Genomic DNA, 24597 nt, shown 5'->3' with positions numbered 1-24597 from the left:
TCTACCTGGTTGGCTGCTTGCCACTTGTTTAAGATGGCTCTTATGGCTGTGTGTGCCAGGGAGCTGGCTAGTAAAATACCCATGTGTGTGCAGGATTGACCCAAGCGAAGCTCTTCCCAAGCCGCCCCCACCCCATTCTGGTAGACTGAACTGTGTGCCTGATTGGGCTCAACTAATTCCCGAGTGGCCGAGGAGATAAAGCACTAAGCTGTGTACAGTAAAGATACAAGAAGACAGAGCATTTGCCGCCATGGACATTATAATCCAAGACACGGGAGTGTTTTGTAAATAATGATAACAGTGGCTCTTAAATTTTTAGAGTATCTCTGTGAAATCTTGAATTTGATATAAAATTTCGGGGGGTGTGTGGACACGCTAAATTCTGAAGAGGTTTTTATTTTTTATTTTATTTTATTTTTAAAGATTTTATTTATTTATTTGACAGACAGAGATCACAAGTAGGCAGAGAGTGAGAGGAGGAAGCAGGCTCCCCACTGAGCAGAGCAGCAGAGGGAGAGAGAGAAGCAGGCTCCCCATTGAGCAGGGAGCCCGATGTAGGGCTCCATCCCAGGACCCTGGGATCATGACCTGAGCCAAAGGCAGAGGCTTAACCCACTGAGCCACCCAGGCACCCCTGAAGTGGTTTTTAAAAGTCAAGTTAGGAATGCTCAAACTTTGGCATCTTTGGTGCTCTATTAGTTTGTGACCTTGGCCAAAATAACGTTTCTGAGATTCAATTTCCAGATCCTACTGCCCGTTTTGCAAAGATTTTGGGAGGACTAAATGTGGTAATATGAATAAGATGCTTAGCACAGAGCCCAACACAGAGCTGGTGCCAATAAATACTATCTCAGCTTTCTGTGTGCTATGGAGGAAGTGAGCTAGGTGTTAAATCAGAGGTAGAGCTAACGCACTGCTTTCTGGTGAAGGACTTACTCCTGTGTGTAGCTGTCACTAGCTGATGAAAACACTGCTGTGCATTTCAGTGATTCCTCACGTACCTCTGGAATTTTGCTTTATCTCAGTCTCATCTGAATTATTACTTTATGTATTTTTAAAAAACTTACATACACTTGCTTAAAAAGGAAACTGTGGGTCTCTACCTTAAACAGAAAACCACTTTCACTTGCCCTAAATAGAAAGTAACAATAAACAATGAAACTAAACAATGAAAATTTAACAATGCTATAAATTCTGGTTAGATACCAGTGCTTACCTAGGGCTTTGAGCGTGGGACCCGCTCTTTGATAAACAGAGAATTTAGGGTCAGAATACTTTCTCCTTGTAGTAGTCAGAAGAACTGAAAGAGAATTGAAAAGGGAATAACTTTCTAGACAATGTGATCCGCGGTCCTTTAGTGCCCTGGCCCTGTTGATGCGCAGACTGAACGCATCTCCCCTGACACCAAGGAGGGGCTCTCCTTTCGCAAGACATTAGTGAGGGATGGTAGTTGCCTTGCTTCACACCCAGAGCTGAATAAGAAGTGTTGTGAGGGGAGCATCCCGAATCGAACTATCCCTCAGCCTGGTCCAGGACAGAAGCTTCGAAAGCCTTGCCCTTTACGCTCCTAGAAACAAGGACACTCAGAGGTCCTGTCCCCTATTTCCTTGCTAGATCAGGCTCAGTGCCTACCTCACATCCCGGACGACTCTGGAGTTTTATTTTTTAACTGGACACATAGCTGAGGCAATCTGCGTGCTGCTGGCATCTCGGTGGGGAGGAAGGGAGGCTATGGACTTTGTTTAGAAGCTATCTGCTTGGCAAACACTGCTTCTATATGGGTTGTATGCTATAGATTAATAATAATAAGGCAAAAGCAACATTGCTCAATGATTTTATTCCCTTGCACTTGAATAGTTCAATTAATCAAATAATCAGAGAATATTACTCTTATTTTGTTCTCATCATGGAGGTGGCTAAGGGAACTCTATTCAGCAGCCCGCGGGAACCAGGACGTGCCCTCCCGCCCTTCCTAGAGCTACCTCTGCTTCCCTCCTGCCCAGGTAAGACCGCCGCCCCCCAACCAGCCCTCCGCCCCCGCTCCCTCGCCCGCCGCCGCGCAGACCCCCGAGCGCCCGCCGACTGGGCATGCTCGCCGGGCGGGCTTCCCGCGGGGAGCCGGCCGGCCCCTCCGCCGCGTCTCCACCTGGGCCGAGGCCCGCCCCCCGCGCACCGGCCCCGGGCGGGCACCTGGCGGGCGCTGCGGACACAGCAGGGGGAGGAGACAGCCGCGGGGCGGGCGCAGCGGGACCGTGCTTGGCGTTGCTGAGCCGCCGCCGAACTTTTCCCGCAGAAGTCCCACAGTGGGGGGCAGGAGGCTCGGGGCGGGGAGGGGACAGCGGAGTTCCTGGAAGGAGCGGCCGGCTGCTCGACAACATGGCCTCCTCCACCTCCTCCTCTCTGGCGGGCGCCGAGAGCACCCCTTCTGCGCAGGTGAGCGCCGCCCCGCCCCCCTACCTGTGGCTTCCCTCGCGGCGGGGGCGGGCGGGCAGCCCGGGGCTGGGGGGGTGGGGGTCCCGGGAGCCGTGCGGCGCAGGGGGCTGCCCGGACGCCTGCCTTCCTGGGGGTGCGGGGCGGCGCGGGCAAGGCGAGCGGTGGGGACCCGATGGCTGCGGGTCGCGGGGGTCCGGCTGCGCGGGACCGGAGTTGCGGCCCGGGGCAGAGGCGTGAGCTGGTGTTCTTGCCCCAGCGCACGAGCATCCCGAAGAAGGAGCAAAGAGGGCCCAAGGATCTGGGGCTTCTGCTTCGAAACATTTGTCTCTAAGAAACGCGCGGCCCCGGGCTCGGGACGCCCTCACCTTTTCGTGCTTCCCGTCTTTGGACTTCTGTGTTCTTGGCTCGCGCCGCCAACTCCGTGCCAGGCTGAACCCTTCCTAAGGACACGACCGAAGTAGGCTGCAGGTTTGGCGGGGAGGAAATCACCTGGTGCTGAAAGTTACCTTCAGAATTACGCCTTTTTTTTGGGGGGGGGGGGTGAGTCGAGATACTTGATTTAATCGGGTCAGAATGCAAAATATACGTAAAGATTGGGGCATAGGTAAAAGGCAACCAGTAGGGATATAGTGGCTGTACCTGGGAAGTGGCTTGTGGTGTGTTTACCTCTTGCCCTCTTTGAGAGCCAGGAGTGCAAGGGAAACACACACGAAGTAAAAACCGGGTGCGTGATGTGCAAAACCACAGTTTCAAGATAAGTCTCTTCCACACCACACCCTGGAGCAGATGGCCACCTTTACGCCCAGAGGCGTTCAGCGGCAGTTTTGCTGCTGCCACTGGGTGTACAATGGAGGATAATTGGTTAAAATACTTGATTAGGTTTGCACATTCATAGAATGTCTACGGAAGGGACTTCAAGAAATAGCAAGTTGTCCCTGGGGAGGGTCCTGGACTGAGGACGGGTGGAAGGTAGACTTACTTTCCCGTTCTTTTTGGGACTTTTAAAATTTTTGTTTTTATCTTAAAGATTTTATTTATTTATTTGACAGAGAGCCAGCATAAGTAGGGAGGTGGGGAGCAGCAGGCAGAGGGAGAGGGAGAAGCAGAACCCTGATGTGGGACTGGATTCCATGACCCTGGGATCATGACCTGAGCTGAAGACAGACTGAGCCACCTAGGCAGTCCCCGTCCCCCGTGTCCCCCCCCCCCCCCCCCCCCCCCCCGCCTTTTAAAAAAATCATAAGCTTGCATGATCTATTTTTGGAAAATAAGGAAACTACCTTAAAAATATCAGGTATGTTGGAGTAGCCTTGAAAGCAATGATCTACTTGGTTTCAAGTTAGGTAATTTTGTGCTCGAAACATACAAATCTTAAAGCCTTTATGTCTTGAGTTGTCAAAATCCTCAGGGAGTCAAGGAGAAGTCCTCAGAAGAAGACTCTTCCGTCTTGCTTGGCAAAGTGAATTGGTGGTTTTTATCACTACCTTGATTCTGAATTTTAATTTTGCTTGTTTTAGAATAAATGTGGCTTGTCTAATTTTGGAAGAGACCACTTTCTTTTCTATTTTTTTTTTTTTTAAGATTTTATTTATTTGAGAGAGACCCAGTGAGAGAGGGAACACAAGCAGGGGAAGTGGGAGAGGGAGAAGCAGGCAGGCTTTCAGCCCAGCAAGGAGCCTGATGCAGGCCTTGATCCCACTGGGATCATGACCTGAGCTGAAGGGAGACACTAACAACTGAGCCACCCAGGTGGCCCAAGAGACCACTTTCTATTAAAAGCATGGCTGGGAGTCACCCTAGGTTTATAACCCAAGTTTATTCCAGGAGGGTACACTACTGTAGGTAGGCTATAGTAGGAAAACTGGAGGGAGGCAGTCTCAGAGTTGACATGGATTGCTGCCTTAGCAGTTCTGGCTTCCTTGTAATCTGCTGACCTTGGCTCAGTTGGATGCATCTTTAAGGAAGCAGATTTTCAATATTGAAAGTGAATGTAAAATGGAAATCACAGCTCTGAAACAAAAACTAAAATAAAACGATCTATTGAGTATCTTCAACACAGCTACTAATATCTCCAGGACTGATTTCTTAGTTCTCAAATCAGTGGAGGATAAGTAAGTGAGCTGTGAATCTGGGCTGTGGTTAAAGAATGTTTATTTATGGCAAACCATTTATGATGGTTCTCAGTGTTCTTTTTGTTAAAGCATAAAGCATAAATAAATATCTGTTTCGTAACCTGCACAGTTATGTGTTAGGCTCCATAGTAGAGAATGTGGCTCAATGTCCTTCAGACAATATAAAGACCAGTGGTGTGTTTTGGAATCCAAGGAAACACTGTGGATTCTGAATTTGTTTGCATTTTTGTGGTGGTGGTTACATTAGGACTGTGGTTTTCCTTTATTCAATATTTCAAAAAAAATTTATTTCCCTTTTACAGTGTTAATGGAGCAAGTGAGTCTGCCTAATTCTAGAATAATATTTTGGTAATTGAAAAGAATATAATTGTTCTGGACTCTCAGTGGTTGTTTGTAGGATGATTTCCAATTATTATTTGTTTCAAAGTTACTCATTTTTTTATGCATAAAATGTTTGTATATTTTTGTAGAATATGTTACTGTAATTATAGGATATCGACATAATTTTAATTGGAGATCATGTGAAATTCTAGTCTATATAAGTGGCGTTTTTACATTTCGAATAAACCAAATACTTGAAATTGATTAGATCAGTTAGCTAACACTTTTATACAAGAACGTTTATGAGTTAACAAATTCTAATTGAAATGTGTAACCTTGCTGCAATGTCTCCAAACTTACCAAAGTTTACCCTTCTGAGAAGATCAAGGTTACTAATGATCTAATCAGATCTGAAGTAACCTTTCCCTGTATGTATTGACTGGACTGTTGATCACCTAACTCTACTCTTAGATCTCACAATGTGAATGCCCATAAGATGTTGGGTTAGTGCTGGAACAATAAAAGTACCTGGAATAGGGCCATTTAATTTTGATTTTTCACTCATCCTTTGTTAACAACTTAATTTGTGAAAACAGCTTAAATTTTAACATTACCTTCTGTGATATAATTTTTTAAAAGATTTTATTATTTATTTGAGAGACAGCGAGTGAGAGAGGGAGAATGAGCAGGGGTAGGGAGAGGAAGAAGCAGACTCCAGCTGAGCAGGGAGCCTAATGCTGGGCTCAATCCTAGGACCCTGAGATCATGACCTTAACCGAAGGCAGGTGCTTAACTGACTGAGCTACCCAGGTGCCCCTCCATGATATAATTTTTAAGGTTAATTAGGTATTATCTACTTTCTTCGAGACATTTTAAAATCTTTATTTTTATTTATTTATTTTTTTAAAGATTTTATTTATTTATTTGACAGAGAGAGAGAGAGAGATCACAAGCAGGCAGAGAGGCATGTAGAGAGAGGGAGAAGCAGGCTCCCTAATGAGCAGAGAGCCCGATGTGGGACTCAGATCCCAGGACCCTGAGATCATGACCTGAGCCGAAGACAGAGGCTTAACCCACTGAGCCACCCAGGTGCCCCCAAATCTGTATTTTTTAATATAAATTTTAATTATTATTTTTATGTATTAGATGTATTTTTTAAGTACTAGAAGCCTTACTGTGGTTTGTTATAGCTTTCAAGAACTTTCAAGTTCTGTCAAAGGTAAGTGTAGGCTTTGAGTATTTGTTCTGACCAGACCCTAAATGGTTATGGTAACATCTTCAAAATCTTTAGTCATGGTTGAAGTGCTCCTGGACACTTGTCTCAGAGTGTGTGAAAAGGCAAACTATAAAACTATATCTTGAATATAAACTTATATTCAAAAGGACAATGATTTGTCCAGGAACCAAACAGGTTCCTGTTTGACTGGAATGAGATCAATGACACTAAGATTGAGTCAATTCTTTGACATTTTATGGAAATCACTCCTGAATTTCCTCTCTTGGGAAGGTCCTATGTGGAATAATTAGCAAGCATCTTATGTTAGGCTTGCAGAAAGCAGTCACAGGAAAGTTACATGATTTCAGATCTGAGTAGATGGTATTATTATTATTATTATTTTTGAATAAACTGTCTTTAGTACTTTGTAATGTATTAGAGGACGGGAGATGAAGTGCACTAATATTTGGACTTGGAGTTTTAAGATGAGAGAAATCATTTGGTATTTCATCAGATGATGCTTAGTTATTGTCATTTTCAGAAATTACCAAGGAATGGGGAATATTGAAAAATTGCACCTAACATTGATTTTGCTTTCTGGGTAGGACATGAATATTTGGATGTGCCTTTGTAGAGGAAAGCTGCAGAATGGAAGTTAATTTAAATGCCATTGTGGCATAAAGAACTGCATGTTGCCAAATTGGAAAGGATGCTACCAAAGTGTTTTCAAGATAATGCGGTGATTCATTAGTAGGTATTTTGTCCCTCTAGCGTGGAACTGCATTTCTGTTCTGTGCAGCTCCTCTGGGTAACGTTAAGGCTTGATGCCAAGAGTCTGCCATACAAGTGTGGGGCTACTGTCTTCCCCCTTGTTCATGAAATGACACTTTCTGTGGAGCCTGGCCAAAAGTTCTGTGAGTGCAGCTTTGCTCGTGAGCTTCAAACACAGGGCTTGGCATGCAGTGGCGTTCAATTAATGCTTGCTGAATATATGATCAAATGAATGATGAAAACGAAAAGGATCTGGCATTCAAATTTAGGAGCAGCTTTAACCGTTTGAACAGTACTTTTGAGCTCCTATCCAGAAAAGGCACCATAGTCTTGGTTTTTACTCTCAAGGAGTTCATAATCCAAGTTACCTATTGTTTACATAGTACAAGACTCACACAGAGCCGGTAGCAGTTTCCCATGCCTAGATTTTCACTTAATCCTGTGCCTCAATTTAAGTTTGGGCTTTAGTGTATAAACAAGAACAGAAAATGTAGACAAAAGCACCTAAGAATTTTAGGAGAGGTGCATCAGGAATGGAGAGACTTCTTATACTTCCTTGTTTCTCCACTGAAGAATGCCTCAGGATGGAAACACGTGAAAAGGCACATAAAACTGTCTGGAAAGGTGCTCTAATTTATTTTTGTTAATGGCTGCCTAATATTCACAGTGTGGGGAAACCATAATTTATTTCCTGTTTTCCGTATTAATAAACATTTACCTTGCTTCCAGTGTTTTGAGCTCTATAGCCAATGCTGCAAATAAATATCCTTATACATAAAAAAGTTCATAATCCGGGCGTCTGGGTGGCTCAGTCAGTTAAGTGTCTGACTCTTGATCTGAGCTCAGGTCTTGATCTCAGGACTGTGAGTTCAAGCCCCTGGTGGGGCTCCATGTTGGGGAAGGAGCCTACTTGAAAAAAAGTTCATAGTCCAGTGGGACAGAGAAGATATATCCATCTTTAATAATAACAGCCATGATTTCTTGTGCCTCTCATAATGGAACTGTCTACTTCCAAATGAACCATAGGGTAGAAATTATTATATCACCCCATTTTATACACAGAGAAACTGAGCTTTCATGGCTTTTCAGGAAGGCTATGCATGTTGTAGTTGGGTAAGGGCTGCAACTGGATTGGAACCCCTGTCTGCTCCAGCAGTGAGCAGGCCATGATGATGATGAAATCAGGAGGCCATGACTGAAGTCCCCACTCTGGTCCCCATACTCTTGTTGTAACCTCAGAATATTACCACCTCTTGGGCTTTGCTTTCTCTCCTAGAAAGAGAGAGTGGGAATATAAACAGTTTCTAAGGTTCATTCCAGATCAATTAGCCTATGATTTAAAAAAAAAAAATTGAACTCTAGGAGAGAGGTATAGATAATTAGTAGTCAAGTGATACATTTCTTTACTTCACAGAGCATTTCCCCCCTCACATTTTGGCATTCCTGATGTTAAAATAATTCTTCAAATGTTAGGGAGAGGGCTCAGAGCTTCCAGGCTCTCTTTGGGTGCCACTCTTGCCACAGCTCTATGTGTTCACCAATCTGGAACCTTTCTCTTTTTGGGTTTGAAAGGAGGCCTCTTTACACAGGCATGATTGATTAAGTCATTCGAGGGTGGTTAAGTGATTCTGCTTCCAGTACCTTTCTCCTCCCTGGAGGCTGGGGAGGGGTCTGGCGGGTGGGGGGTGGGGTAGAGCGTTCCAACCCTCTAATCCAACAGTTGACTCCACTGCCTGCCCATCCCCAGCTTTAGGAGCTTTCTGCAAGTCACGTCATTAACATAACAAGACCTTTTCTTCTCTTATCACTTAGGAAATTCTAAGAGTTTTTAGGAGCTTCACGCCAGAAACAAGGTCAAAGACCAAGTATATGTTACTTACAATAGCACAGAGTACTTCCATCAGGGCTGGTTTAAAGTTGCTAGTTGGGGGGGTACCTGGGTGGCTCAGTGGGTTAAGCCTCTGCCCTCCGCTCAGGTCATGGTCTCAGGTCATGATCTCAGGGTCTTGGGATCGAGCCCCGAGTCGGGCTCTCTGCTCAGCAGGGAGCCTGCTTCCCTTCCTCTCTCTCTCCCTGCCTGCCTCTCTGCCTAGTTGTGGTCTCTGTCAGATAAATACATAAAATCTTAAAAAAAAAAAAAAAAGCTGCTAGTGGGAAGTGAACATGGAGGTGGGAAGACGTGTGTTGAAGCTAGTATTGACTGGTTGCAGCCCACCATTTACATGCAGTGAAGTGTACTGCATTTTTTGGGTTGAATCAGTGGTTTGTTTATCTGTGATGTATTTGGCCCAGGCACACATACGGACACATGGGTGAATGAGAACTAGTTTTTATTCTCTAGGGTGTCATAGAATTTGTAAGTAAATAAAGGGCTCTTGTACTGAGGTTGGTTGATCAGCTCTCTGTTTCCCACTGAGAACAAAGTAATTACCAAGTAGATCCTCAGATTCTGAGTTAGAAGAGAGAACTGAGGTCTGTAACTGGATTATTAGATATTAGAATGGTGAAACAGGATTTTGAAGACTTTGTGTCTTTGGAAGTCAAGTTCAGCCCAATAGATTTTTCTTCCTCTTGTGTATGTGTTGGTGTACATGCATGTTTATTTATTGCATTTATTGAGATATAATTTATGATTTGAGATCTAAAATTCACTATATTTAAGTGTACAGTGAAGTGTCCAACTTTCCCAGTTAGTGTCTAACTTTCCCAGTTAGACTCACTCCCATCCTCCAGGCAAATGCTGCTCTGATTTCCTTCACCGTGGATTCATTTTGTTTTCTTTCGTACCTGGTCTCTTTCCCTTAGTGGAATGGTTTTTGATATCCTTGCTGTTGTGGCTATTAGTAGATTATTCCTTTTTTATTGCTGAGTAGTATTTCATTGAATAGAACGTACCACAAATTGTTCATCTGTTCATCAGATGTTTGCATTGTTTTCAGCTTTTGGCTAGTACGGATAAAGGTGCTGTAAACATTTTTGTATGTATCTCTTTGTTGACACATGTATATCTCCCTCCACCCTTTTTGTATATGTGTGAATGAGGTTAAATACCTAAGAATAAGACTGTAGAGTCAAAAGGTGGTATATAATTGACTGAACAAGAAACCACTCATGTCTTACTTCACATCCTAGGGAAGGATTGATCTCAGATCAGAAGGGGAGAGAAGGGGAGAGTACACAGAAATTGTTTGTTTGACGTGTTTAATACAAGAATTTTTGAAAATATGATTTTAACTAGGTGCATATTGAGAAAAAAATTGACGTGAAGTAAAACTTTATAAGCTCATAAAAGAAAGCATAGTTACAAAGAAAAAAACATAAGTTTAATAACTTCATTGAGATATAATTTATATACATAAAATTCACTCACTAAATGTATACAGTTCAATAACTTTTAATATGTTTACAGAGTCAGAAAATCATTGCCACGATCCAATTTTAGAACACTTCTATTACCCTCCAAGAAGTGCTCACTTACGGTAAAAAAAAACCCAACAACACAACATGGTTTTGGAGTTAAAAAAGACCTGTGTTTTAGTCTCAGTTTTACTTACTAGCAATTGCATGACCTTGGTAAGCCAAATTTCAGTTTCTACACCTTTGGAAGAGATGGAGATACCTCTTTTGCAGTGTTTTTAATAAGGATTATAAGTAGTGCCCACAGCACACTTTATTAAAATTTATTTAATAATTACTAAAATAAATATAAATAAATAAAATTAAAATATTAAATTAAATTTAATAATTTTTAAATAAATGGTAGTGTTTATTGTTGAACTGTGTCTGCATGTTTATAATTTTATATTTGTAATTTCTGTGGTATTTTGTTCATATCCTTATAACAGCTTTAGTAGTCTACTCTCTACTAAGAATATTTTTGAACATATCTTTTAGGAGGAGGAAATAAGGTGGAGAGGAAAAAGGATGTTGGAGTAGCTGAGGTTTTCTGGCTCTTCCTTTTAATTGCTCTTTTGGGCAAATCACTTAACTGTGTACGTTTCCTTATATGAAGAGCTAGAGCAGTAACATCTACCTGGCAGGATTATTCTCAGTCGTTGGGGGAATATACGTGAGATATTGATAGAGTAGGTGCTCAATAAGTAGGAAGTGTTATCCTGTGATATCAGAAGCTACCGTCTTTGAAGTATTCCTATCTAGAGGTAAAAATTTATGTACAGAAATCTATGCCTTAAAGCTGGAAAATTTGCTCATGTACGACATGCATATTTCCTGTATAAATTTTTGTATTTTAGTACTAGTGGAGTGCTAGGTACATAGTCCTTAGTAAAATGTTGAATCAAATGAATGCATAGATGAATAAATAAAGACGAAAAAGCATTTTCTGCATACTGTTTTAGTCTCCCTGAATGTTTAGGTATCTATGAGAAAGCTTCATTTCCCAAGCTTCAAGTTTTTTTTACTTATCACCTCCTATTTGGCAGGATGGGGAAGGGCATTGGGGAGCAAGCTAATTAGAAATAGTCATAAAAACAAAAATCACAACAGTAATTGCTGACATTGTAAACTGCTGTTTATCTTTTTAAAGGACTTTCATGTTCTTTCTTTAAATTTGTTTCTCAACAACCAGGGTAGGCAGTGGGAATAAATAGTGTCATTTTAGGGAAAAGAAAGGGAAGGTTCGGAGGAGGACTTGCTCCGAGTAGCAGAGCAAATGAGGGAAGGGGGCAATAGATGGGGAAGCCTTGCGTGTTGCTGGTGGCAGCTGAGACTGGGGCGCTGTTCGGGAAAGCATCTGGCATTTCTTAAGCCAATTAGCTGCTTACTCTCAACCATTTCATTACTACAGGTGGGCACTGGCATGTGTCCGGTAGGTCCCCCAGAGAACACGTCCCGGGTTTTTTGCTGGGTGACTGGTGGTGGTGGGAAATGGGAGGTAACTGGGAGTCCGCTGGGAAAGGGAGAGGGAGAGCCCTGGATGCACAGCATGGGGTTGTCTGCAGCCATTGGAGCCAACAGATTAGATAAAAGCAACGTGAAAAGATTCTAAGAAGAGTGCTTGGTGAAAAATGCAAGAGTGAGAAGTATATTGTTCATATGAATTAAATATTCATAAGCATTGCACAGTACACATCTTGCAAGAACACTTACATAAAATGCTTATTAAGTGCATTAGAATGACTGCCTGTAGGACCCAGCTCATGGGGTTAGGCTATGGAGAGAAAAAGGAACCGATCTAAATTAAGAGAAATGATAATGTGCTATGAACTGTTAAGGGTGGCTCACTTGACCTGCTGTATGGTGAAGTTAAAAACAGAAGAAAACAGTATTTGATAGAATTTGAATACCTTTTCTGTGATCTCTGTCTGTTACCACTAGGCTTGGCCAGAGAGGCCCTGCTGTCATGCTACTGGATGCCGATGGGTATTCCAAATGAAATAAAATTTGGATTGGTTTCTGAAGTTTCAAGTAAAGTTTCTCACAGAGAGCAATTTTTTTTTTCTGTAATAAAATTTATAATGTGGTACACTTGGTATAATTTAAAAATTAAGTTCCTTTTAAATTTTGTATTTTGGATAGTAGAGACTGATGTATCATATGGTACAGTCTTTACAAAATTAGAATGTTATCTACTAAATGTTTAATTCCAAAATGATAAGCTGGCCTTCTCATTCTTTATGGATTATCTACCTGTTTGTTTTTTCCAAAGGATTGACATGTGATTTATTTTTTGTGTTTATTTTTTATAGACATATCTCCTATTGTCATATTTGTCTTCCAGGTTAAATTTGAAGTATGGTAGATCTCTTTTCTGGTGGGGTGGGATGGCTTAATACAGTGCAGATTTATTCCATTGCAGTTCTGGAGTTCAGAAGCCCAAAATGAATTGGTAAGCTTTCATTCCTTCTGGAGGCTCCAGGGTGGAATCCTTTTCTTTACTTTCTCCGGCTTCTAGAGCCCATCTGAGGCTCTTGGCTATGTATCATGTTGACCTCTGCTTTGATCATCATTTTGAGTAGGTTGCTTTTTAGTTTACCTCCCCTCTCTATTCACTATTGGTGATATTTCTGAAAGAGAGTTATATAAAATGGCTAGTCTTAAGTTTTGCACATGTCGTAGGGTTTTCTAACAACTATCCTTACTATTTAAAGAAGTCATTATCGTTTCAAATTCAGCTCAAAATGATCAGCCTTTCAAAGTGTTGATCTATCACTACTGTGAAGGTGTTGTGTTGCTGGTATTCAGTAGGCAAACTCTGCTAAGACAAGAAGGACACCCAATTATTTTAATGATAGGTATAGAAGCTGGAGAGAAATTGATTACATCCTTGGTGCTCCCAGTGTCCACATGTTTGTGAGTGGTGTGCAGACGAGAGTTTCAGGTTTACCAGGAATATGCAGAGGAAGGCCTAGTTCTTGTGTAAGAGTTTCATCTACAGTACCATGTAATAAAATGTTGACAACCAAGAATTGATTTTAATGCTGTTTTGTCTTTCTCAGCAACATAAATAAAAGAGTAAGAAAGGGGAAGCATTGGTAATCAGTAGGAGGGAAACAAGCTCAGTGACAGGATATGTGAAAATGAGATTTATAAGTGTGATTTTGAGCTGTCTTGCAATTTAGTTTTGTCATCTACAAAATGGGGTTAATGATAAGGCCTACTTTATCTACCTTGGAGTTGTAAGGATCAAATTATATGATTAGGTAATTTATTTAATTCAAATTGCTTAGTGCTATGTGAACATATTGTTGTTTTTTTTTTCCTAACCTATTAGCTTTTTTCAATGTGTTGCTTTTCATTATGATAGCTTGCCATTGAACAAACTTAGCGTCCTGGCAAATATGATAACTTATAGCAAGTAATATCCCAGTGATGGTTTGGTACTTTAAAGTTGATCTCTTAAGAAATTTGAGATTTTTAGCATCTCTGAGATGTTGGCAACATTTTTTTCTTTTTTTTTTTTGAAGATTTTATTTATTTATTTGACAGAGAAAGACTCAGGGAGAGAGGGAACACAAGCAGGGGGAGTAGGAGAGGGAAAAGCAGGCTTCCCGTGAGCAGGGAGCATGATGCCTCCATCCCAGGACCCCAGGATCATGACCTGAGCCAAAGACAGCCACTTAAGGACTGAGCTACCCAGTCGCCCTGATTTTGGCAATTTTTAATTAAAGCATTAGGTGTGCCTGGAAGCTGCTATTTTAGTTTGCTGGTCCCACAGAACAGGTATATACAGAATAATTAAAATCTTGGCACTCCATGCTGCATTTTGCAAATTTTGGTTAGATTACAAAGCTGGTACTGAGTATGAAATGGCATGGTTTCGACTGGTGTGGAGATCTACTGAAGTCTCGTTGAGTCCCTCAGTATGTGGTACTTACCAGCCGGAAATTCTCCAGGTGTTTGAAGAGTCAGTGTAATGAATTGCCCTCTATGTTGGGAAATTTGGTTTTAGTCTATTATTCAATGTAGATGTGCTTGGTCAGATCACGTCCCTTCTACAGAATGTCCTCTTAACTGGTAAGATTTCTCTTGCTTAAACAGTCTCCATGTTCTGAAATCCAGACTGTGGTGAGGCTCTCCATCAAAATTAGTACATACTGGGGGTGCTTGGGTGGCTCATTGGGTTAAAGCCTCTGCCTTTGGCTCAGGTCATGATTCCAGGGTGCTGGGATCGAGCCCCACATGGGGCTCTCTGCTTGGCAGGGAGCCTGCTTCCTCCTCTCTCTCTGCCTGCTTCTCTGCCTACTTGTGATCTCTCTCTCTGTGTCAAATAAATAAATAAAATCTTAAAAAAAAAATTAGTCCATGCTGTTTTGCAGAACCTCGTAGCGCACTAACTAATTCTAAGCTGTAGGTTTGCCCAGACACTGATGAAGACTCTGGAGGGCTGAGTAAATGCCTAATGTACAGGGATTCCTGAAGAAGCCTTTTATTTGTTTGTGATCGTTGCTTAAGTTAGAAATCTGAGTCATTAATGAGACCTTTCTCCCCTTCTCATGTAATGAGGTACAAACACTCTCAGTTCTGCCCCACACATATGCACCCCCTTTTTAAAAGTGATTTTTTAAACTTTTATTTATTTATTTGACAGAGAGACAGACAGTGAGAGAGGGAACACAAGCACGGGGAGTGGGAGAGGGAGAAGCAGGCCTCCCACAGGGCAGGAAGCCTGATGTGGAGCTCAATCCCAGGATCCTGGGACCATGACCTGAACTGAAGGCAGACACTTAACGACTGAGCCACCCAGGTGTCTCTAAAGGTGATTTTTAAAAATAGAGATTATTGATAGAATTAGCTGATGATAAAATAAAGCTCATAAACTTTCTTTCTTGCTTATGATAGGTAGCAGCTGAAATCTGTGATGTTGGCTTAGGTCATGATCTCAGGGTCATGAGATCAAGCCCCACATCTGATTTTCTCTCTCTGCAGCTTCTGGGGACTGTGTCCATAGGTATTCACAATGGTCCAGCGTTTGACATTCTACAGTAGGCTGTCCTATAATATAGCTTCTAATAAAAATAGGCTGTCTTGAGCCCCTGATAATAGGATCATTTACCTTTATACAAAAGAGTTTGGGAAAACACCAAAATCTGCATGTGGTGTGTGCCTAGACCGACTTTGAAGAGGAGTTTGTGCTGGGAGAACTCAAGTCCTTATGAGGTTGTCTGAAAACGAGAAAACACCTCAGCAGGACCTATGGTGGTTCCTTGTGTGTTCTTGACAGGATCAAGTGTGCTCTTCTTGTTGAGGAGCAGAAAATTGTTGTGAAAATGTTGAAGGCATAAGCACAGAGTCAGGAAGCTAAATAACAAAATGAAGCTTTTTTGAGTAATAAAAAAAAAAAGCAAAAGGCGAAAAAAAAAAAGATTCTCTCTGCTTCTCTTCTCTCTCTCTCTCTCTTCCCCCCCTTAAAAAAAAAAAAAAAAAAGAAAAGAAAAGCAGCTGGCCAATAGACATATGAAAAGATGTTAAATTCACAAGCCTTAAGAGATTAAAAGGACTACTTCCTGTTTGATTGCACTTTACCTACTAGATGGGCCAAAAAAAGTCCTTTTTAGGGTGTTGAGGATATGGGCCCTTCTGAGTGCTGCTGATTTGAGTGTCCGGTGCTGGGATGGAGCCCTGCATAGGGCTCCCTGCTCCTCGGGGAGCCTGCTTCTCCCTCTGCCTCTGCGTGCTTATGCTTTCTCTCTGTCTCTCATGAATAAATAAGATATTTAAAAAAAATAAATAAAACATGCTTACCCTTTGGTTTAGCAACCCAATTTAGGAACTTCCGCTATGGAAGCTCAAACCTCCAAAACCTCAAAAATCAACAACAAAGTATGTGAGGTCATATTTACAGGGATATTTATTCCAATTATATTTGTCAAGCAACAATACTGGAAACAAACAAATTTTAAACCTTAATGGGACACGTTGCATGGATTATGGTTCCTCTATTATATGGAATATGATTAAGGTAATTTAACATTAAGTTAGAGCTACACATAGTAAACTGGAAGGATGTGCATTATTTCTTAAGAGTGTAGCATGATCCAAGTTTGAAAACAGAAAGAAGGACAGTCATAATATTTGAGCATAGGTCATTGGTTAATTTGGTTACCTCAGGGATGGAATTTTCAGGGAAGGGGAATTATTAAATTTTCTTTTCACGTGATATGTTAAAATGAGGATATACTTTATAATAAAAAAAAAATCCAATAAAGCAAAACCAAAATCAAGTAAAGAAAAACTTAAGGTAGAGGAGAAGCAGAAACCCTTGTTCTCTTGGACTTCTTTTCCTTGCGTACATTTTTACACTACCATTTATTGTACATTTGATCTTAGGAGTGTTCCTTATTCACAGTCACAGAACTCAATTCTCTAAAAGCCGTCAGTATCTGTGCTTGTGGAAATTTTCTCAGTGCTAATTAAGATTTATGGTTCCTTTGCACAGGCCTGTTGTTTAGAAATTATATTTCGAACTGAGCTGGAGCTATAAAGAATTTTTGTTTGGATGTTGGGTATCATAATCATGTTTTTAGAGGGTGGAATTAAGAATGCTAATTTTCTTCTTTCATGCCCCAAATTAGAGTAGTCCTATGTTCTTCATCCTTTTTACTTCTAGGTAAGTTGATTTCTTGTCTTATTGGGTCCTTCTATTTTTAATTCCTGCTTTGCTTTTGATTAAAGTTGAAGTTTCTTTAACTTTTTTCTTTAATTATAAGAACAAATGTTATTCATTCCTGAAAAATCAGAAACACAGTCAAATAAATACCAAACAAACCCAACTCCTTGCCTCCAAAGCAAAAAATCATGCAAATCCTACTCATTTGATATCAATGTCTCAATCCATTGATAACTTCTTTCCGACTGTTCATTGAGAGTATTTTCTGTAGAGTAATCATGGAGATCAGACTGCGTTGTAAAGAATAGTTATGTTATTTGAAAGTGGGTTTTTGGATGATATATTGGGCATGGTTATGGAATAACACTGGAGAGGCCGACGAAAGTGAAAGATTTCCTTACCTCCACGGTCCTCTGGGGCACAGCAGAACATACAGGGGCTCATTTGGCTGGAGTCTTCAGGGGAGCAGGGTGGAGAACATAAGCCAGAGACAGGAGAGGATTTCATTAGTGTGTTTGAATATCACTAGTTTACAGTCAGGAGAGGACAAGTAGGGGAATTTGTGCCTGGTTGTCTGGGTCAGGCCTTCATGGTCTGTTTATGGAGATGTTGATGCATGAGGTAAATAAAAAATTTTAAAACATTTGCAGTGCACAGGCAAATCTGAATATCCATCCCTAGAATTTGTCAGTTTACATCTTCATTTTATCTGGAAAATGGGCATAATAATTAGCACCATAGGGTTGCTGGTAGCACTGCGTTATAAAGGTCAGTGCTTGGTTCACAGTAAGTTCCTTTTATTCTGTGTTTAAAGGTTTCATATGTAATATTGTTTTTACTGAGCAGGTAATATATATATTCAATGTGTATGTTCAATGTATATGTTCAATGTGTATGTTCAATGTCAGTCATGATGTTCTGAATCTTTTTTTATAACAACGGCACCCTGGAGTCGAAGTACCTGGCTGCTCCCTGATGTAGGTGGCACTAGGGGGCTGTGGGCACCCTTGGCCCTTCTTCATTGCCCTAAAGACTGAGAGATGAATAACTGCTTACTTATGACCCATGTTGGGCTTATCATATGTTATCAGAAGTAGAACATACACAAACAATGTGGACATTTTTATGTCCCCTTTATTTTTTGAGTACAGCCAAATCTGCCTTCAGATGACAGGTCGTACCAATTGACATCCCACCAAAGTGTGCGGGAGTGCCTATGTCCTGAGCTTCCTAGAGCACAGCGTTATTTTTTTCTTCACCTTTATGAACATGATTGGTGAAAAGCGGCCCCACATTGTTTTACTTTGTGGTTATACATTTTTGATCAATGTAAAAGTAAAATATGGAGTACTAGCTTTCAGAAAAGCTTGTGCTCCTCAGGGGTAAGTGTGGAGGCACTAATACCTGGCAGCCTTGTAAGTCACTGGGTGGGCGAGAAGAAGTTGCTCTCTGCTCTTTATTTACACTTGTCCTAGCAGCCCATTACATTGCTGTGCTTTGTGTTTCTGGTGACAGTTGTGTGATCTGTTATTAAATTGAGACTCCATGTGGGAATCTCCATTCTGAAAAATTTTTCCTTTTAATACTGCTGAGTGTGAAATTGCAAGAGAATATAGAGGACTACTCATGACTTGAGTGGAACGTTGAGACTTATTTTCCTGGCTGGAGATCCAAAGAACTGTCCTTACTATGTTTGACATTTTCTTTCTTAGCAATATTTAATCATATAGTTTACTTTGGCAACACAGAGTTTGTTTCTCCAAATGCTTGCTTTATTTTTGAGAAGCTGTACTTAGGTTACATTGATCACTTTTTTCACACCTCTTTTTTTTTTTTCCCCCTTAGTTTTCCTGGAGGGATGGCAAGGAAATTAGTAAAAATGTGAATTCAATACTTAGAATGACATTTTCTAGCTTTCTTGGATTTTGGTATTAAAATCCAATTTTTGTTGGGTATGGTATTGATGATTCCTTGATAAAGTTTGTTATTTTCATGTCGTATTCATTTCTTGTAACAAAAAAAAATTGAATACATGTATTATATGTAGGAATAGTGTGTGATTCTTCAGAGGAATACATGATATCCCTAACTAACCATCTGAAGTACATTTCCTAATGTTGGAGCTAGATTTATTTTAATTTGTACATACATTTTCTTAGTTTTTCTTGTACTGGGGACAGTTGTTTGTTAAGGGATAGAGACATGATGATGTGGTCAACATTGTCCTCAAATTTCTAATCTCTCATCTTCAGGTCAGAACTTTAGTATCTTTTGGCTGAAAGCCATCATAAAGTTTGAATTAAAGAAAAAAAAAAAAAGAAAAAATCATGAAAACATACCATAACATTCATGCTAGAACAGAGTTGCAAATATATAAAACTACCATTTAAGAGGTAATTTCTTAAACCTTTGTTAATTTTTTTTTTATTTTAATTATTTTAATTTTTATTTTTTATAAACATATATTTTTATCCCCAGGGGTACAGGTCTGTGAATCACCAGGTTTACACACTTCACAGCACTCACCAAAGCACATACCCTCCCCAGTGTCCATAATCCCACCCCCTTCTCCCAAACCCCCTCCCCCCAGCAACCCTCAGTTTGTTTTGTGAGATTAAGAGTCACTTATGGTTTGTCTCCCTCCCAATCCCAAAACCTTTGTTAATCTTAAAAGTAAAACAGTCAGGGGTGCCTGGGTGGCTAAGTAGGTTGAGTGGCTGTCTCCTGAATTTGGCTCAGATCATGGTTATCAGGGTTATGAGATCAAGCCCCACCCTGGGCTCTGGGCAGGGAGTTGGCTTGAGAAAAGCCCTCTCTCTCTTCTTGTGCATAAGGAAATAAATCTTAAAAATAAAAGCTGTTATTTTACAGCAAAAATGAGTTTACTCAAGAATAACACAAAATTGCAATTCAGGACATGCAAGCTACAGTAAAACAATGGACAAGTCTAACAAACAAAGGAGAGATAGAAAAAATGCAGGAGTTCAGGGTGATGATGGTTTTTCATTGGCGGAATTGCCGGAGCAATTCGTGCTGGAGCAGTTGATTTCTTGCAGGAGGTCCAAAGTGCATCTTTCCCTTTTGGGGCCTGTAATTAGTGATTCTTTTTGTTGACTATTCTTCTGTCGGGGTCTGTGATGACATGGAGTGATCCAGGCTCTCTCTTTAAGCCGGCGGAGTCCACTTCCCATGAGATTTCTCTTTATCAATTTTCACATTTTCAATACAGCTCTTTAGTTATGGTATCTAAAACAACTTTTATGCTGGCTTTAGAAGGAAATCCAAACAAAAACTCCCCAGAATTTACCCTTTTACCATTATCCAAATACACAGCCTCTCCCTATTTCTGTGCTTTTGTTCCGATGCTCCTTTGTGTGTTCTCCCACCCTTTGCAACTCTGGAAAGGTCTCCTGTAATTTATGCCTATCCTTTGACTATCACCTCTTTTGTAAAGGCTTTTTGAACTGTATCTCTGTCTCTCCCACCACCAGATGTGTGCATATGTGTTTTCTGGGCTTGAATGCCTTTATGCATTATACCTTTAATTTGTCTGATACTGACACACTTCTTCATGCCAGTCACTCTGCAGAGACTGGGGTTACAATGGCCAATAAAGCACTGTCTCTGGTCTCAAATACCAGTGTATATTTTTAATTAATAGACTTTATTTTCATTTTTTAAAAAGATTTTATTTATTTATTTGACAGGGAGAGACATCACAAGTAGGCAGAGAGGCAGGCAGGGAGAGGGAGAAGCAGGCTCCCTGCTGAGCAGAAAGCCCGATGCGGGGTTCAATCCCAGGACCCTGAGATCATGACCTGAGCCAAAGGCAGAGGCTTAGCCCAGTGAGCCACCCAGGTGCCCCTAGACTTTTTTTTCTTCTCTTTTCTTTTCTTTCTTTTTTTAAAAAAATATTTTATTTATTTATTTGACAGAGAGGGAAAGATCACAGTTAGGCAGAGCAGCAGGCAGAGAGAGGGGGTAAGCAGGCTCCCTGCTGAGCAGAGAGCCTGATGCGGGGGCTCGATCCCAGGACCCTGAGATCGTGACCCGAGCTGAAGGTAGAGGCTTTGACCCACTGAGCCATCCAGGCGCCCTTAGACTTTATTTTCTAGAGCAATTTTAGGTTTACAGAAAAAACAGTTGGGTTTGATTTGAGTTTGAGATCTTCCATATACCATCCAGTCTTCCAACCCCACACGCAGTTTCTTCTGATAGTTGCAGTGATACCTTTGTTATAATTGATGAACAGTATTGATACATTGTTATTAACTAAAACCCATAGATCACATTGGTGTTCAGGTTTTCTGTTGTGACAAATGTGTAATATCTGTCATCCCTATTGCAGTATCATACTAAACATCCTTGGTGTTTCACTTATTGATCCCTTTTCCCTCCCCCAGAGCCTTGGCAACCACTGATTGTTCTACGGTCTATAGATTTGCTTTTTCCCAAATTTCATATAGTTGGAATTATGCAGTATGTAGCCTTCCAGAGGGGCTTCTTTTACTTAGTAATATGCATTTAAGTTTCCTCTTTTTTATTTTGTGTGTGTGTGTGTCTTGATAGCTGAATGAGATTCCATTGTCTGGATGTACCACAGTTTATTTATCCATTTACCTGCTGAAGGGCATCTTGGTTGTTTCTAATTTTTGGCAATTATAAATAAAGCTGCTATAAACCTTCATGTGTACTTTTTGGGTGGACATAGTTTTTAACTTATTTGTGTTAGATGTCATGAAGCCTAATTGCTGGATTGTATAGTAAGACTATAGTCAGCTTTGGGTGCCTGGGTGGCTCAGTTGGTTAAGCGACTGCCTCTGGCTCAGGTCATGATCCCCGAGTCCAGGGATAGTCCCTCATCAGGCTCCCAGCTCTGCCTCTCCCTCTGATCTTCTCCCCTCTCATGCTGTCTTTTTAAAAGACTTTTTAAAAGAAACTCTTTAAAAAAAGAAAGAAAAAAGACTGTAGTTAGCTTTGTAAGAAACTACCAGTTGTTATTGTAACATTTTGCATTCAGCCTTATGAGAGTTCCTTTTGCTCCACATCTTTGTCAGCACTTGGTATTGTCAGTGTTTGGGATTTTTACCCATTTTAATAGGTATTTGGTGGTTTCTCATTGTTTTAATTTGCAATTCCTTGATAGCATATGATGTTGCTCATCTTTTCATGTGCTTATTTGCCATTTATATATCTCATCTGGTGAAGTTCCTGTTCAGATCATTTGCCCATTTTTATTTTTATTTTATTTATTTATTTTCCTGCATTTTTTTTTAAAAGATTTTATTTATTTATTTGACAGAGAGAGATGACAAGCAGGCAGAGAGAGAGGAGGAAGCAGGCTCCCTGCTGAGTGGAGAGCCCGATGCGGGGCTCGATCCCAGGACCCTGAGATCATGACCTGAGCCAAAGGCAGTGGCTTAACCCACTGAGCCACCCAGGCGCCCCTGTTTTCCCGCATTTTTATTTTTTTATTTATTTTTATTTTTTTATTTTTTTATTTTATTATTTTATTTTTTTAAAGATTTTATTTATTTATTTGTCAGAGAGAGAGAGAGCGAGAGCGAGCATAGGCAGACAGAGTGGAAGGCAGAGTCAGAGGGAGAAGCAGGCTCCCTGCGGAGCAAGGAGCCCTATGTGGGACTCGATCCCAGGACGCTGGGATCATGACCTGAGCCGAAGGCAGCTGCTTAACCAACTGAGCCACCCAGGCGTCCCATGTTTTCCTGCATTTTTAAATTGGATTGTTTATTTCCTGTTTGTTTAGTTCTAAGAATTCTTTGTATAATTTGGATACAAGTCCTTTATCAGATATATACTTTGCAAATATTTTCTCTCATTCATTTATTTTTATTTAATTAATGTATCTATTTATTTTTAAAGATTCTATTTATTTGACAGAGAGCACAAGCAGGGAGAGTGGCAGGCAGAGGGAGAAGCAGGTTCCTTGCTAAACAAGGAGCCTGATGCGGGACTTGATCCCAAGATCCTGGGATCATGACCTTAGCAAAAGGCAGACACTTAACTTCTCTCATTCTTTTAATAGTGTCTTTCATAGGGTAGAAGTTTTTGATTTTAATAGAGTCCAACTTAAATTTTTCTTTCATGATAATGCCTTTGGTATTGTATCTAAAACTCATCACCAAACCCTGTATGTCTAGATTTTTTCCTAAATTTCCTAAAAGTTTTATGGTTCTGTGTTTTATGGTTTTATGTTTTGTAGATTTACAGTTATAGGGCCACAATTCATTTTGAGTTAATTTTTGTGCCAGGTGTAAGGTCTTTGTCTGGATTCATGTTTTTGTATATGGATGTCCAGTTTTCTAAAACCATTTGTTGAAAAGACTATCCTTTCTCCATTAAATCAGTTTTGCTCTTTTGTTAAAGAAGACTTGAATATATTTGCTTGCGTCTATTTCTGGGTTCTTTACTCTGTTCCATTGATCTGTTTGTCTATTTGTGTACCAATAATAGCCTGTCTTGATTGCTGTAGCTCTGTAGTAGGTCCTCAAGTCGGGAAATGTCAGTTTGTTGATACTGTGCTGGTTTTTTTCTGGGTCTCTGCCTCTCCATATAAACTTTAGAATCACTTTTTTGATATCCATGAAATAACTTACTGGGATTTAGAAGTACAACATAGTGATTTGACAACTCTATACGTTGTGCAATACTCATGAGAAGTGTAGTTACCATCTGTCACCATACAATGCTATTACAGTGCTATATACTGTCGCCCTCGGCCCGCAAGAACGACAATCAACCTGGTATGGTGTTAATGCTTCATCTGTTTATTTCGTCACCTTCCTTAGTTTATTTACGGCAGGGTGACCAATAAGGGGCCAAGCAATGGGGAGAGCCAATGAGAGTCCTGTTACTATGCTGATTAAATTTGAAACAGCCAATGACTATGTCCTTCTTTAGGCGGGCTTCACCAGAACGTTCGTTGTTTACTTGCAGCGTATTTTGCTGGCAGTGAGCCAAGCGCCATCTTGTAATGGTGGGGATTTTCCCAGCCGGAGGCGGTCCACGACAATATACCATCGACTACATTCCCTATATTCATCCCTGTGACTTACTCGTTCCAGAACTGGAAGCCTGTGCCACTCCCCTTTACCTATTTTGTGTGTCTCCCACCCTCTTCCCTTCTGTTAACTACCAGTTTGTTCTCTGTATTTATGGACTTGTTTCTGCTTTTGTGTATATGTTTTGATTTTTAGATTCCACATATAAGTGAAATCATATGGTATCTCCTTTATTTCAGTTAGCATAGAGCCATACTAGGTCCATCCGTGTTAAATGGATGGTTATAAAGTGTTACAAATGGTTAGATCGTATTCTTTTTAGTGGCTGAATAATATTCCTGTGTACACATATAAGTATGTGTGTGTACAATATCTTTTTTATCCATTTATCTGTCAGTGGACATTTGGTTTGCTTTCATGTCTTGGCTATATTAAGTAATGCTGCAGTAAACATAGAGGTGCATATATCTTTTCAAACTAGTGTTTATGTTTTCTTTGGGTAAATGCTCATAGCGGAATTACTGGATTGTGTAGTATTTTTATCTTTAATTTTTTTTATAAAGATTTTTATTTATTTATTTGACAGAGAGACACAGTGAGAGAGGAAACACAAGCAGGGGGAGTGGGAGAGGA

The 24597-nt window shown here is 40.6% G+C and overlaps 1 protein-coding gene and 1 pseudogene across 2 annotated transcripts in view; both read left to right on the top strand.

Moving 5' to 3' along the window:
- Nucleotides 1-2067: 2067 nt before the first annotated feature.
- Nucleotides 2068-24597, top strand: part of ANK3 (ankyrin 3) — a 667426-nt gene continuing 644896 nt past the window's right edge. For both annotated transcript variants that reach the window (XM_032312011.1, XM_032312010.1), the window contains exon 1: nucleotides 2068-2433. In XM_032312011.1, the coding sequence (XP_032167902.1) occupies nucleotides 2089-2433 (345 nt within the window). In that variant the 5' untranslated portion in view covers nucleotides 2068-2088. The remainder of the gene's footprint in view (nucleotides 2434-24597) is intronic.
- LOC116572747 lies at nucleotides 15044-15713 on the top strand (annotated as a pseudogene).

Source organism: Mustela erminea, chromosome 14 (genome assembly GCF_009829155.1).
Source record: "Mustela erminea isolate mMusErm1 chromosome 14, mMusErm1.Pri, whole genome shotgun sequence".
NCBI lineage: Eukaryota > Metazoa > Chordata > Mammalia > Carnivora > Mustelidae > Mustela > Mustela erminea.
Note: the sequence above shows the minus strand (reverse complement) of the source record. Positions and strands in the feature narration are given on the sequence as shown.